The sequence below is a fragment of the Oncorhynchus masou genome, chromosome 28, assembly GCF_036934945.1.
Source record: "Oncorhynchus masou masou isolate Uvic2021 chromosome 28, UVic_Omas_1.1, whole genome shotgun sequence".
NCBI classification, from domain to species: Eukaryota; Metazoa; Chordata; class Actinopteri; order Salmoniformes; family Salmonidae; genus Oncorhynchus; species Oncorhynchus masou.
This window is the reverse complement of record NC_088239.1, coordinates 7,425,102-7,441,256: the sequence shown is the minus strand read 5'-3', so window position 1 is coordinate 7,441,256 and position 16,155 is coordinate 7,425,102. Positions and strand designations below refer to the sequence as shown.

Here is a 16,155-nt window from a genome sequence, read left to right as displayed (position 1 = left end):
GGACCAAACGGTTCATTACCAAACGGTTCAGGACCAAACGGTTCATGACCAAACGGTTCATGACCAAACGGTTCATTACCAAACGGTTCAGGACCAAACGGTTCATGACCAAACGGTTCAGGACCAGCGTTGAGAAGTAATAATAGTGAAATTTCAGTCTGGGGACTGTGGGATGGCTTCTAAAACATTGAATCGATGGGTATTTCTCAAATCAGCTTACATTTCTGTCAAGACATGAACAAATACACGTTTCATATGAGCTCAAGCTATACAACAATGGCAGTATGTGCATTGTCTAAGAGAATGAGAATGTTTTGTCTCGGAGAAGGGTAGCCTAGTGGTTAGAGCGTTGGACTAGTAACCGGAAGGTTGCAAGTTCAAACCCCCGAGCTGATAAGGTACAAATCTGTCATTCTGCCCCTGAACAAGCAGTTAACCCACTGTTCCCAGGCTGTCATTCTAAATAAGAATTTGTTCTTAACTGACCTGCCTGGTTAAATAAAGGTAAAATAAAAAATGCAATGATGCAAATCTGAATGAAATGGACAAATGTTACCTTGTGTGACTGTTGCTGTAGAGACTGAATGGTCATCATGTTATATTATCATTCAATTAAGAGTAAAACATGACTGGTTCAGGCTCCTGCTTGCAACCTGTACATTTACATTTAAGTCATTTAGCAGACGCTCTTATCCAGAGCGACTTACAAATTGGTGAATTCACCTTCTGACATCCAGTGGAACAGCCACTTTACAATAGTGCATCTAAATCATTTAAGGGGGGTGGGGGGGTGGGGGGGGGGTGAGAAGGGGGGTGAGAAGGATTACTTATCCTATCCTAAAGTCAGCAATAAAAAAAGTGAGCAATAAGAGCAATAAGAAATCAACCTCTGCCTTTTATCGTCGAGCGTTCCAACTGCCTTTACCTCAAAATTAGTTCTTTTGGAGTTTTTTTTTTCTTGGTAAGCGATTCTCATGAATTTTGTCATTGTTGTTGAGCAGCCCTCCTTTCCTTTGTTTGCTGAAGCGAAGGCTAACCTGATACTCTAAAACATGTCTCCTTTTATTCCGTTTGTAGTTCCTGTGCTTGAAGAACATCCGGACGTTCCTCGCCGCATGCTGTGAGATATTTGGCATGAAGAAGACTGAACTCTTTGAGGCCTTCGACTTGTTTGATGTGCGGGACTTTGGAAAGGTAAGAAACAGGACTTCTACTCTGTTTCATCGTGTGTGTGCAGTGCCTTTGGAAAGTAGTTTGACTTTTTCCACATTTTGTTAGGTTACAGCCTTATTCTAAAATGGATTAAATGTTTTTTTTCCCCTCCTCATCAATCTATACACAATATCCCATAATGATAAAGCAAAAACAGGTTTTTTAGACATTTTTCCTAATTCATGAAAAAATAAAACAGAAATAACTTATTTACATAAATATTCAGACCCTTTGCTATGAGACGGGAAATTGAGCTCTGGTGCATCCTGTTTCCATTGATCATTCTTGAGATGTTTCTACAACTTGATTGGAGTCTGAGAACTTTCCTAAAGCACTGTACATACCCTACTCCCTTCACATATTTATCTTTGGGGGGAGGGGTTTCCATCTCTCACCCTGGAATCATCATGTTATCTGTTGCCCAAATGGGAAACACCTTGAGAATTATAGTGCACACTACTACAACAAGGTTATGCAAGGAGCTTAGTGTACTCTGTAGTGGGCTGTTATAGGAGTATAATATACACCATCACCGACTGTATGAGAGAACCCACCACTCTTGGATCACTTGAAGAGAACAGTATTGAGCCGCTACAGTTGGCTGCTCTTCCTCTGTATGTGGACACCATTTACCGCAACACTGTATGGTGTAAGCAGTTATCTTGACACATAGGACAAGGCTTCAGTTTCCTCTCATTAAAACAAAAACACTACAACGGTTTAGTTGTTATGGGGTGAAAAGCCTTGCTTTGCCTTGGTTCTTTATTGTGATAGGACTCTTTTTGTCATGTTGTTAGCATGTGGGGACAGTCCATGATGTTAGCATGTGGGGACAGTCCATGTTGTTAGCATGTGGGGACAGCCCATGTTGTTACCATGTGGGGACAGTCCATGTTGTTAGCATGTGGGGACAGTCCATGTTGTTAGCGTGTGGGGACAGTCCATGTTGTTAGCGTGTGGGGACAATCCATGTTGTTAGTGTGTGGGGACAGTCCATGTTGTTAGCATGTGGGGACAGTCCATGTTGTTAGTGTGTGGGGACAGTCCATGTTGTTAGTATGTGGGGACAGCCCTGGTTCTGCTGCTAATTTAATAAAGTCCATGTTGTTAGTATGTGGGGACAGTCCATGTTGTTAGCATGTGGGGACAGTCCATGTTGTTAGTATGTGGGGACAGTCCATGTTGTTAGTATGTGGGGACAGTCCATGTTGTTAGCATGTGGGGACAGTCCATGTTGTTAGCATGTGGGGACAGTCCATGTTGCTAGCATGTGGGGACAGTCCATGATGTTAGCATGTGTGGACAGTCCATGTTGTTAGTATGTGTGGACAGTCCATGTTCTTAGTATGTGGGGACAGTCCATGTTGTTAGCATGTGGGGACAGTCCATGTTGTTAGTATGTGGGGACAGTCCATGTTGTTAGCATGTGGGGACAGTCCATGTTGTTAGCATGTGGGGACAGTCCATGTTGTTAGCATGTGGGGACAGTCCATGTTGTTAGCATGTGGGGACAGTCCATGTTGTTAGTATGTGGTGACAGTCCATGTTGTTAGCATGTGGGGACAGTCCATGTTGTTAGCATGTGGGGACAGTCCATGTTGTTAGCATGTGGGGACAGTCCATGTTGTTAGCATGTGGGGACAGTCCATGTTGTTAGCATGTGGGGACAGTCCATGTTTTTAGCATGTGGGGACAGTCCATGTTGTTAGCATGTGGGGACAGTCCATGTTGTTAGCATGTGGGGACAGTCCATGTTGTTAGCATGTGGGGACAGTCCATGTTGTTAGCATGTGGGGACAGTCCATGTTGTTAGCATGTGGGGACAGTCCATGTTGTTTGTATGTGGGGACAGCGCTGGTTCTGCTGCTAATTTAATAAAGTCCATTTTGTTAGCATGTGGGGACAGTCCATGTTGTTAGCATGTGGGGACAGTCCATGTTGTTAGCATGTGGGGACAGTCCATGTTGTTAGCATGTGGGGACAGTCCATGTTGTTAGCATGTGGGGACAGTCCATGATGTTAGCATGTGGGGACAGTCCATGTTGTTAGCATGTGGGGACAGCCCATGTTGTTAGCATGTGGGGACAGTCCATGTTGTTTGTATGTGGGGACAGTGCTGGTTCTGCTGCTAATTTAATAAAGTCCATTTTGTTAGCATGTGGGGACAGTCCATGTTGTTAGTATGTGGGGACAGCCCATGTTGTTAGTATGTGGGGACAGTCCATGTTGTTAGCATGTGGGGACAGTCCATGTTGTTAGCATGTGGGGACAGTCCATGTTGTTAGCATGTGGGGACAGTCCATGTTGTTAGCATGTGGGGACAGTCCATGTTGTTAGTATGTGGGGACAGTCCATGTTGTTAGTATGTGGGGACAGTCCATGTTGTTAGTATGTGGGGACAGTCCATGTTGTTAGCATGTGGGGACAGTCCATGTTGTTAGTATGTGGGGACAGTCCATGTTGTTAGTATGTGGGGACAGTCCATGTTGTTAGTATGTGGGGACAGTCCATGTTGTTAGTATGTGGGGACAGTCCATGTTGTTAGTATGTGGGGACAGTCCATGTTGTTAGTATGTGGGGACAGTCCATGTTGTTAGTATGTGGGGACAGTCCATGTTGTTAGCATGTGGGGACAGTCCATGTTGTTAGCATGTGGGGACAGTCCATGTTGTTAGCATGTGGGGACAGTCCATGTTGTTAGTATGTGGGGACAGTCCATGTTGTTAGTATGTGGTGACAGCGCTGGTTCTGCAGCTAGTTTAATAACATGTATTTATACATCAGCAGGAAGGCAGGGAGCGAGGCTGGCTGTCCTCTGGGGTGGGAGGTGGCTGACAGACTGACAGGATGTTTGGCATCCTCTTCCTAGATGAGGATATGGGTCACACATTTTCATGTTTTTTGAGTGAGAGTGTGTGTCCTAGTGTGTGTGTGTGTGTGTGTGTGTGTGTGTGTGTGTGTGTGTGTGTGTGTGTGTGTGTGTGTGTGTGTGTGTGAGTGTGTGTGTGTGTGTGTCTGAGTGTGTGTGTGTGTGTGTGTCTGAGTGTGTGAGAGAGAGATGAAGAGACAAACTGACTGACATAGTTTTTGTTTCTGTCTTTGCCTCCATGACTTTATAACGTCTGTCAGGCTCCAGGCAGAATAGTACGTGTTGCCTCTCTGATCAATAGGTACCCGTAGCCTGAATACCCAGAATACCCTACTAACCTTTGACCTCAAGCTCCACCTGGCCTCCTCAGAAGTCCTAAGGCATCCAGGAAGTTAATTATGTGGATACTGCAGGTTACTTCCAGAGTAAAGGAAACATGTAAGTGAGGGATACAAAGTGGATTGAAAGCAAGTGCTTCCAACCAGGTGTGGTACCTGAGCTAAATTAGCAGTGAACATCCCATCAACCAGGTGTGGTACCTGAGCTAAATTAGCAGTGAACATCCCATCAACCAGGTGTGGTACCTGAGCTAAATTAGCAGTGAACATCCCATCAACCAGGTGTGGTACCTGAGCTAAATTAGCAGTGAACATCCCATCAACCAGGTGTGGTACCTGAGCTAAATTAGCAGTGAACATCCCATCAACCAGGTGTGGTACCTGAGCTAAATTAGCAGTGAACATCCCATCAACCAGGTGTGGTACCTGAGCTAAATTAGCAGTGAACATCCCATCAACCAGGTGTGGTACCTGAGCTAAATTAGCAGTGAACATCCCATCAACCAGGTGTGGTACCTGAGCTAAATTAGCAGTGAACATCCCATCAACCAGGTGTGGTACCTGAGCTAAATTAGCAGTGGACATCCCATCAACCAGGTGTGGTACCTGAGCTAAATTAGCAGTGAACATCCCATCAACCAGGTGTGGTACCTGAGCTAAATTAGCAGTGAACATCCCATCAACCAGGTGTGGTACCTGAGCTAAATTAGCAGTGAACATCCCATCAACCAGGTGTGGTACCTGAGCTAAATTAGCAGTGAACATCCCATCAACCAGGTGTGGTACCTGAGCTAAATTAGCAGTGAACATCCCATCAACCAGGTGTGGTACCTGAGCTAAATTAGCAGTGAACATCCCATCAACCAGGTGTGGTACCTGAGCTAAATTAGCAGTGAACATCCCATCAACCAGGTGTGGTACCTGAGCTAAATTAGCAGTGAACATCCCATCATGCTTCGCGTCATGTATAAACATGCTGAGCAGGCATTATGTTGGCCACCATGGTTGTGCCCCCATAGGATGACAATGCCTCCATCCACAGGGCACGAGTGGTCACTGAATGGTTTGATGAGCATAAACATGATATAAACCTTATGCCCTGGCCGTCTCAAGTCACCAGAACTCAACCCAATGGATTCTGGAACGGCTCCTGAGATCGCATTTTCTACTACCGTCAACAAAACACTAACTAACTAGCTCACTAACTAACTCACTAACTAGCTAACTAACTAGCTAACTAACTAACTCACTCACTCACTCACTCACTCACTCACTCACTCACTCACTCACTCACTCACTCACTAATTCACTACCTAACTAACTCACTCACTCACTCACTCACTCACTCACTCACTCACTCACTCACTCACTCACTCACTCACTCACTCACTCACTAATTCACTAACTAACTAATTCACTAATTCACTAACTAGCTAAGTATGTGGATCAACTAAATGGACTTTAGTAAACCCCCAAAATGAAACAACCATTAGAAAACAGCAATACTAACTCACAATTTGTTTTCGATATGGGATTAGTAAAATATCGGGGAAATTGGGCAGAATCCACATGGTTAAAGCCTTTAAGTGATGTCTCCTGGTATCGTGCTTGGTTGAGTTAAGTCATTTATAATTAAAACTACCTAACTAACTAACTAACTAACTAACTAACTAACTAACTAACTCACTAACTAACTAACTCACTAATTCACTACCTAACTAACTAACTAACTCACTAATTCACTACCTAACTAACTAACTCACTAACTCACTAACTAACTAGCTCACTAACTAACTCACTAACTAGCTAACTAACTAACTAACTAATTCACTAATTCACTAACTAGCCTGGTATCGTGCTTGGTTGAGTTAAGTCATGTATAATTAAAACACTGTCTGAATGCTGCCTGTCAAGGAGACACTATTTTCCTTCATACAAATCTCCAGAATATTTCAGCCACAGATTGACAGGTCCTTGTGGAATATCTACAAATATAGCTCTTCTTAATCCTTCTCACCAATCACTGTTTGCAGTTGTTAATATGTATGTTATTGTTATTTATTTTGTGATTCAAATGTTTATTGTTTTTATTTCACTCTGTGGTCATGCTGCTGCTTCCTCTATGGTCATTCCACCCCACCCCACCCCCCCAACAGTCTTTACTCTGCCTCCACCCCACCCCTTCAACAGTCTTTACTCTGCCTCCACCCCACCCCTTCAACAGTCTTACCTCTGCCACCACCCCACCCCTTCAACAGTCTTACCTCTGCCTCCACCCCACCCCTTCAACAGTCTTACTCTGCCTCCACCCCACCCCTTCAACAGTCTTTACTCTGCCTCCACCCCACCCCTTCAACAGTCTTTACTCTGCCTCCACCCCACCCCATCAACAGTCTTTACTCTGCCACCACCCCACCCCCTCAACAGTCTTTACTCTGCCTCCACCCCACCCCCTCAACTGTCTTTACTCTGCCTCCACCCCACCCCTTCAACAGTCTTACCTCTGCCTCCACCCCACCCCTTCAACAGTCTTTACTCTGCCTCCACCCCACCCCTTCAACAGTCTTTACTCTGCCTCCACCCCACCCCTTCAACAGTCTTTACTCTGCCTCCACCCCACCCCTTCAACAGTCTTTACTCTGCCACCACCCCACCCCCTCAACAGTCTTTACTCTGCCTCCACCCCACCCCCTCAACTGTCTTTACTCTGCCTCCACCCCACCCCTTCAACAGTCTTTACTCTGCCACCACCCCACCCCTTCAACAGTCTTACCTCTGCCACCACCCCACCCCTTCAACAGTCTTACCTCTGCCTCCACCCCACCCCTTCAACAGTCTTTACTCTGCCTCCACCCCACCCCTTCAACAGTCTTTACTCTGCCTCCACCCCACCCCTTCAACAGTCTTTACTCTGCCTCCACCCCACCCCTTCAACAGTCTTTACTCTGCCACCACCCCACCCCCTCAACAGTCTTTACTCTGCCTCCACCCCACCCCCTCAACTGTCTTTACTCTGCCTCCACCCCACCCCTTCAACAGTCTTTACTCTGCCTCCACCCCACCCCTTCAACAGTCTTTACTCTGCCACCACCCCACCCCCTCAACAGTCTTACCTCTGCCTCCACCCCACCCCTTCAACTGTCTTTACTCTGCCACCACCCCACCCCTTCAACAGTCTTTACTCTGCCACCACCCCACCCCTTCAACAGTCTTTACTCTGCCTCCACCCCACCCCTTCAACAGTCTTTACTCTGCCTCCACCCCACCCCCTCAACAGTCTTTACTCTGCCTCCACCCCACCCCTTCAACAGTCTTTACTCTGCCACCACCCCACCCCCTCAACAGTCTTACCTCTGCCTCCACCCCACCCCTTCAACTGTCTTTACTCTGCCACCACCCCACCCCTTCAACAGTCTTTACTCTGCCACCACCCCACCCCTTCAACAGTCTTTACTCTGCCTCCACCCCACCCCCTCAACAGTCTTTACTCTGCCACCACCCCACCCCTTCAACAGTCTTTACTCTGCCACCACCCCACCCCTTCAACAGTCTTACCTCTGCCACCACCCCACCCCTTCAACAGTCTTACCTCTGCCACCACCCCACCCCTTCAACAGTCTTACCTCTGCCACCACCCCACCCCTCAACAGTCTTTACTCTGCCACCACCCCACCCCTTCAACAGTCTTACCTCTGCCACCACCCCACCCCTTCAACAGTCTTTACTCTGCCTCCACCCCACCCCTTCAACAGTCTTTACTCTGCCTCCACCCCACCCCCTCAACTGTCTTACCTCTGCCTCCACCCCACCCCCTCAACAGTCTTTACTCTGCCACCACCCCACCCCCTCAACAGTCTTTACTCTGCCTCCACCCCACCCCTTCAACAGTCTTACCTCTGCCACCACCCCACCCCTTCAACAGTCTTACCTCTGCCTCCAGCCCACCCCTTCAACAGTCTTTACTCTGCCTCCACCCCTTCAACAGTCTTTACTCTGCCTCCACCCCACCCCTTCAACTGTCTTTACTCTGCCTCCACCCCACCCCTTCAACAGTCTTTACTCTGCCTCCACCCCACCCCTTCAACAGTCTTTACTCTGCCTCCACCCCACCCCTTCAACTGTCTTTACTCTGCCTCCACCCCACCCCTTCAACAGTCTTTACTCTGCCTCCACCCCACCCCTTCAACAGTATTCACTTCACTTTGTTATAGTATTATAGTGTATATAGTACTACAGTTGTTGTAGTGTATATAGTACTACAGTTGTTGTAGTGTATATAGTACTACAGTTGTTGGAGTGTATATAGTACTACAGTTGTGGTAGTGTATATAGTACTACAGTTGTTATAGTGTATATAGTACTACAGTTGTTGTAGTGTATATAGTACTACAGTTGTTGTAGTGTATATAGTACTACAGTTGTTGTAGTGTATATAGTACTACAGTTGTGGTAGTGTATATAGTACTACAGTTGTTATAGTGTATATAGTACTACAGTTGTTGTAGTGTATATAGTACTACAGTTGTTATAGTGTATATAGTACTACAGTTGTTGTGGTGTATCTAGTACTACAGTTGTTATGGTGTGGGTGTATATAGTACTACAGTTGTTGTGGTGTGGGTGTATATAGTACTACAGTTGTTGTGGTGTATATAGTACTGCAGTTGTTGTGGTGTAGGTGTATATAGTACTACAGTTGTTGTGGTGTATATAGTACTACATTTGTTATGGTGTGAGTGTATATAGTACTACAGTTGTTGTGGTGTGGGTGTATATAGTACTACAGTTGTTATGGTGTGGGTGTATATAGTACTACAGTTGTTGTGGTGTGGGTGTATATAGTACTACAGTTGTTATGGTGTATATAGTACTACAGTTGTGGTGTATATAGTACTACAGTTGTTATGGTGTATATAGTACTACAGTTGTTATAGTGTATATAGTACTACAGTTGTTGTGGTGTATATAGTACTACAGTTGTTGTGGTGTATATAGTACTACAGTTGTTGTGGTGTATATGGTACTACAGTTGTTGTAGTGTATATAGTACTACAGTTGTTATGGTGTATATAGTACTACAGTTGTTATAGTGTATATAGTACTACAGTTGTTGTGGTGTATATGGTACTACAGTTGTTGTGGTGTATATGGTACTACAGTTGTTGTGGTGTATATAGTACAACAGTTGTTGTGGTGTATATAGTACTACAGTTGTTATAGTGTATATTAGTACTACAGTTGTTGTGGTGTATATAGTTCTACAGTTTTTATGGTGTGGGTGTATATAGTACCATAGTTGTTGTAGTGTATATAGTACTACAGTTGTTATAGTGTATATAGTACTACAGTTGTTGTGGTGTATATAGTACTACAGTTGTTGTGGTGTGGGTGTATATAGTACTACAGTTGCTATGGTGTTGGTGTATATAGTACTACAGTTGTTGTGGTGTTTATAGTACTACAGATGTTGTGGTGTATATAGTACTACAGTTGTTATGGTGTGGGTGTATATAGTACCACAGTTGTTGTAGTGTGTATAGTACTACAGTTGTTATAGTGTATATAGTACTACAGTTGTTGTAGTGTATATAGTACTACAGTTGTTGTAGTGTATATAGTACTACAGTTGTTGTAGTGTATATAGTACTACAGTTGTGGTAGTGTATATAGTACTACAGTTGTTATAGTGTATATAGTACTACAGTTGTTGTAGTGTATATAGTACTACAGTTGTTATAGTGTATATAGTACTACAGTTGTTGTGGTGTATCTAGTACTACAGTTGTTATGGTGTGGGTGTATATAGTACTACAGTTGTTGTGGTGTGGGTGTATATAGTACTACAGTTGTTGTGGTGTATATAGTACTGCAGTTGTTGTGGTGTAGGTGTATATATTACTACAGTTGTTGTGGTGTATATAGTACTACATTTGTTATGGTGTGAGTGTATATAGTACTACAGTTGTTGTGGTGTGGGTGTATATAGTACTACAGTTGTTATGGTGTGGGTGTATATAGTACTACAGTTGTTGTGGTGTGGGTGTATATAGTACTACAGTTGTTATGGTGTATATAGTACTACAGTTGTGGTGTATATAGTACTACAGTTGTTATGGTGTATATAGTACTACAGTTGTTATAGTGTATATAGTACTACAGTTGTTGTGGTGTATATAGTACTACAGTTGTTGTGGTGTATATAGTACTACAGTTGTTGTGGTGTATATGGTACTACAGTTGTTGTAGTGTATATAGTACTACAGTTGTTATGGTGTATATAGTACTACAGTTGTTATAGTGTATATAGTACTACAGTTGTTGTGGTGTATATGGTACTACAGTTGTTGTGGTGTATATGGTACTACAGTTGTTGTGGTGTATATAGTACAACAGTTGTTGTGGTGTATATAGTACTACAGTTGTTATAGTGTATATTAGTACTACAGTTGTTGTGGTGTATATAGTTCTACAGTTTTTATGGTGTGGGTGTATATAGTACCATAGTTGTTGTAGTGTATATAGTACTACAGTTGTTATAGTGTATATAGTACTACAGTTGTTGTGGTGTATATAGTACTACAGTTGTTGTGGTGTGGGTGTATATAGTACTACAGTTGCTATGGTGTTGGTGTATATAGTACTACAGTTGTTGTGGTGTTTATAGTACTACAGATGTTGTGGTGTATATAGTACTACAGTTGTTATGGTGTGGGTGTATATAGTACCACAGTTGTTGTAGTGTGTATAGTACTACAGTTGTTATAGTGTATATAGTACTACAGTTGTTGTGGTGTGGGTGTATATAGTACTACAGTTGCTATGGTGTGGGTGTATATAGTACTACAGATGTTGTGGTGTATATAGTACTACAGTTGTTATGGTGTGGGTGTATATAGTACCACAGTTGTTGTAGTGTATATAGTACTACAGTTGTTATAGTGTATATAGTACTACAGTTGTTGTGGTGTATATAGTACTACAGTTGTTGTGGTGTGGGTGTATATAGTACTACAGTTGCTATGGTGTGGGTGTATATAGTACTACAGTTGTTGTGGTGTATATAGTACTACAGTTGTTGTGGTGTGGGTGTATATAGTACTACAGTTGTTGTGGTGTGGGTGTATATAGTACTACAGTTGTTGTGGTGTGGGTGTATATAGTACTACAGTTGCTATGGTGTGGGTGTATATAGTACTACAGTTGTTGTGGTGTAGGTGTATATAGTACTACAGTTGTTGTGGTGTGGGTGTATATAGTACTACAGTTGTTGTGGTTTGGGTGTATATAGTACTACAGTTGTTGTGGTGTAGGTGTATATAGTACTACAGTTGTTGTGGTGTGGGTGTTTATAGTACTACAGTTGTTGTGGTTTGGGTGTATATAGTACTACAGTTGTTGTGGTGTAGGTGTTTATAGTACTACAGTTGTTGTGGTTTGGGTGTATATAGTACTACAGTTGTTGTGGTGTGGGTGTATATAGTACTACAGTTGTTGTGGTGTGGGTGTATATAGTACTACAGTTGTTGTGGTTTGGGTGTATATAGTACTACAGTTGTTGTGGTGTGTGTATACAGTGCTCGTTCGATTTCTATAGTATCATTGTATCATTTTATGATTGTCATTATTTAATTTCACTTAGTTCAAAGCCTTAGATTTTCACTGTACCCTGCAACTCTGACTATTAAACACTCTGAATCTGATCTGAAAATATACCGTGAGAAGGGTTGGTATATATCCCCACCATTGGCACCTCTATTGCTGTATCAATTAGGACACGGAGGACTGGCTGATTAGTTTATTGATATCACACCCTATACATCCTGTCTCTCTCTGTATCCTCTCTGTCTGTCTCTGTATTCTCTCTCTCTCTCTGTCTGTCTCTGTATTCTCTCTCTCTCTCTGTCTGTCTCTGTATTTTCTATCTCTCTCTCTCTCTCTCTCTCTCTCTCTCTCTCTGTCTGTCTGTCTGTCTGTCTGTCTCTCTCTCTCTCTCTCTCTCTCTCTCTCTCTGTCTGTCTGTCTGTCTGTCTGTCTGTCTGTCTGTCTGTCTGTCTGTCTGTCTGTCTGTCTGTCTGTCTGTCTGTCTGTCTGTCTGTCTGTCTGTCTGTCTCTCTCTCTGTCTGTCTCTGTCTCTGTCTGTCTCTCTCTCTGTCTGTCTCTGTATTCTCTCTCTCTCTGTCTGTCTCTGTATTCTCTCTCTCTCTCTGTCTGTCTCTGTATCTCTCTCTCTCTCTCTCTCTCTCTCTCTCTCTCTCTCTCTCTCTCTCTCTCGCGTGGGTTCCATTTTGTGCAGATGGAATTGGACAGCCATGAAGTGAGATGGACCCAGGCTAACATCCCCGCTATGGCTGGCTAGGCCTGCGACCCAGATGGTGCCGTATTCTCTGCTGAAGACCAGGGCCCACAGGGCTGTGGTTAAATGTCCAGCACTATGGCCCCTACAGAACAGCACTATGTAGGGGAATTTGGTGCCATTTGTAATTCCGGCAAACTCTTCAGGACGTAGCGGAGCGGAGAGAACAGCCAATGGGAGAGTCTGCCTGTCATTCACCTTCTACAGTTAGAAAACAGGTTTTTAAAACATTTTTTTGAACGTGTTGTCGTCACATGGTGCAGAAATAGACGCGGCAATACCGTTGAATAAAACATCCTTCTGCCTGTTTATTTTATAGGATATCCAGTACAGTAGTTTTGATAGCCTTTTGGGAGGAAAGCTGTGCTTCATGTTTCATGATTTTTAGCAACTTTTTAAACTTTAAAATACTGTTATATCCTTGCAGTGTACAGCCTACTGGGTGTTAGCTATGTTTTGAACATTCTGACAGTGTTCTAAGTCAGGGGTTTTCCAAACTCGGGACTGGGGCCCCCTGCTTGAACTCTTTTGTTTTTTGTTGCCTTAGCACAACACGGCTGATTCAAATAACCAACTCACCATCGAGCTTTGATGATTTGAATCAGCTGTGTTGTGCTAGAGGGCAGAAACAAAACGTGCCCAGGACCGAGTTTGGGAAGTCCTATTTTAGGGCACAGATGCATTTATCTGTCTGTTAACTACATATAGCCTACATATTTATAATGTCAAGATGTAGTATACTTTAGCTACAGTACAAAATGATGTCTGTCTGTATTACTACAGCCGTCTCTGTTCTGTAGGAACCCATTTGTCTGTGTCTGCTACAGTAGTGTTTGTATTGACTCTGCACTCACAGCGTAGCAAAGGGAAAACATACCGATGCAATATGTTCTATGTTGCTATTGTCTATATTGTAATTGTTTTTAATAACCTGCCCAGGGACTGCGGTTGAAAATTAGCCGGCTGGCTAAAACCGGCACTTTTACTGAAACGTTGATTAATGTGCACTGTCCCTGTAAAAATAAAAATAAACTCAAACTCAATATGCAAATATGAAGTTATATTTTTTTTAATCTTCGTTGCAAAACATCTGTTTAGCACATCTGTCATGTAGACGCTCCTAGGTTGAAGGGGGAGCTCCTAGGGGGAAGGGGAAGCTCCTAGTGTAAAGGGGAAGCTCCTAGGGCAAAGGGGAAGCTCCTAGAGTGAAGGGGAAGCTCCTAGGGTGAAGGGGAAGCTCCTAGGGTGAAGGGGAAGCTCCTAGGGTGAAGGGGGAGCTCCTAGGGTGAAGGGGAAGCTCCTAGGGCAAAGGGGGAGCTCCTAGGGTGAAGGGGAAGCTCCTAGGGTGAAGGGGAAGCTCCTAGGGTGAAGGGGAAGCTCCTAGGTCGTAGGGGGAGCTCCTAGGGTGAAGGGGGAGCTCCTAGGGCGAAGGGGGAGCTCCTAGGGCAAAGGGGGAGCTCCTAGGGTGAAGGGGAAGCTCCTAGGGTGAAGGGGAAGCTCCTAGGGTGAAGGGGAAGCTCCTAGGTCGAAGGGGGAGCTCCTAGGGTGAAGGGGAAGCTCCTAGGTCAAAGGGGGAGCTCCTAGGGTGAAGGGGAAGATCCTAGGGTGAAGGGCAAGCTCCTAGGGTGAAGGGGAAGCTTCTAGGGCAAAGGGGAAGCTTCTAGGGCAAAGGGGAAGCTCCTAGGGTGAGGGGGAAGCTCCTAGGGTGAAGGGGAAGCTCCTAGGGTGAAGGGGAAGCTCCTAGGGTGAAGGGGAAGATCCTAGGGCAAAGGGGAAGCTCCTAGGGCAAAGGGGAAGCTCCTAGGGCAAAGGGGAAGCTCCTAGGGCAAAGGGGAAGCTCCTAGGGCGAATGGGAAGCTCCTAGGGCAAAGGGGAAGCTCCTAGGGTAAAGGGGAAGCTCCTAGGGCAAAGGGGAAGCTCCTAGGGCGAAGTGGGAACTCCTAGGGTGAAGGAGCGTTCTGGATATAGACACCTATTAAAGGACTACCTATAATGGATAAAATATCTACATATTTGAGAAAAACTGGATATTTGTTGTATAGTTTAAGTTTCTTTTTATTAAGATAAAAACTACAATTCATATTTTGTAGGACATAAACAGTTTACCACACACATTGTTTTCATGTATGCTATTTTACAGGTAACTGACAAAATAAATGAAATGCCAAGTCTTAATAATATCCTCTAGGGTCTAAGTCCGGTCTAAGCCCTGTCCAAGCCCTGTCTAAGCCCTGTCTAAGCCCTGTCCAAGCCCTGTCTAAGCCCTGTCCAAGCCCTGTCTAAGCCCTGTCCAAGCCCTGTCCAAGCCCTGTCTAAGCCCTGTCTAAGCCCTGCCGAAGCCCTGTCTAAGCCCTGTCCAAGCCCTGTCTAAGCCCTGTCTAAGCCCTGTCTAAGCCCTGTCCAAGCCCTGTCTAAGCCCTGTCTAAGCCCTGTCTAAGCCCTGTCCAAGCCCTGTCTAAGCCCTGTCCAAGCCCTGTCCAAGCCCTGTCCAAGCCCTGTCTAAGCCCTGTCTAAGCCCTGCCCAAGCCCTGTCTAAACCCTGTCCAAGCCCTGTCTAAGCCCTGCCCAAGCCCTGTCTAAGCCCTGTCTAAGCCCTTCCCAAGCCCTGTCTAAGCCCTGTCTATGCCCTGCCCAAGCCCTGTCTAAGCCCTGTCTAAGCCCTGCCCAAGCCCTGTCTAAGCCCTGTCCAAGCCCTGTCTAAGCCCTGTCCAAGCCCTGTCTAAGCCCTGTCTAAGCCCTGCCGAAGCCCTGTCTAAGCCCTGTCCATGCCCTGTCCATGCCCTGTCTAAGCCCTGCCCAAGCCCTGTCTAAGCCCTGTCCAAGCCCTGTCTAAGCCCTGACCAAGCCCTGTCTAAGCCCTGTCTAAGCCCTGCCCAAGCCCTGTCTAAGCCCTGTCCAAGCCCTGTCTAAGCCCTGACCAAGCCCTGTCTAAGCCCTGTCTAAGCCCTGCCCAAGCCCTGTCTAAGCCCTGTCTAAGCCCTGTCTAAGCCCTTCCCAAGCCCTGTCTAAGCCCTGTCTAAGCCCTTCCCAAGCCCTGTCTAAGCCCTTCCCAAGCCCTGTCTAAGCCCTGTCTAAGCCCTGTCTAAGCCCTGCCCAAGCCCTGTCTAAGCCCTGTCCAAGCCCTGTCTAAGCCCTGTCTAAGCCCTTCCCAAGCCCTGTCTAAGCCCTGGCCAAGCCCTGTCTAAGCCCTGTCCATGCCCTGTCCATGCCCTGTCTAAGCCCTGCCCAAGCCCTGTCTAAGCCCTGTCCATGCCCTGTCCATGCCCTGTCTAAGCCCTGACCAAGCCCTGTCTAAGCCCTGTCCAAGCCCTGTCTAAGCCCTGTCTAAGCCCTGTCCAAGCCCTGTCTAAGCCCTGTCCAAGCCCTGTCTAAGCCCTGTCTAA

General features: G+C 45.3%; 1 protein-coding gene across 2 annotated transcripts in view; it reads left to right on the top strand.

The window, feature by feature from the left end:
• Window positions 1–16,155, top strand: part of LOC135517127 (guanine nucleotide exchange factor VAV3-like) — a 229,299-nt gene that overhangs the window by 49,636 nt on the left and 163,508 nt on the right. For both annotated transcript variants that reach the window (XM_064941156.1, XM_064941155.1), the window contains exon 2: window positions 1,078–1,194. In XM_064941156.1, coding sequence (XP_064797228.1) covers window positions 1,078–1,194 — 117 coding nt within the window. The remainder of the gene's footprint in view (window positions 1–1,077; window positions 1,195–16,155) is intronic.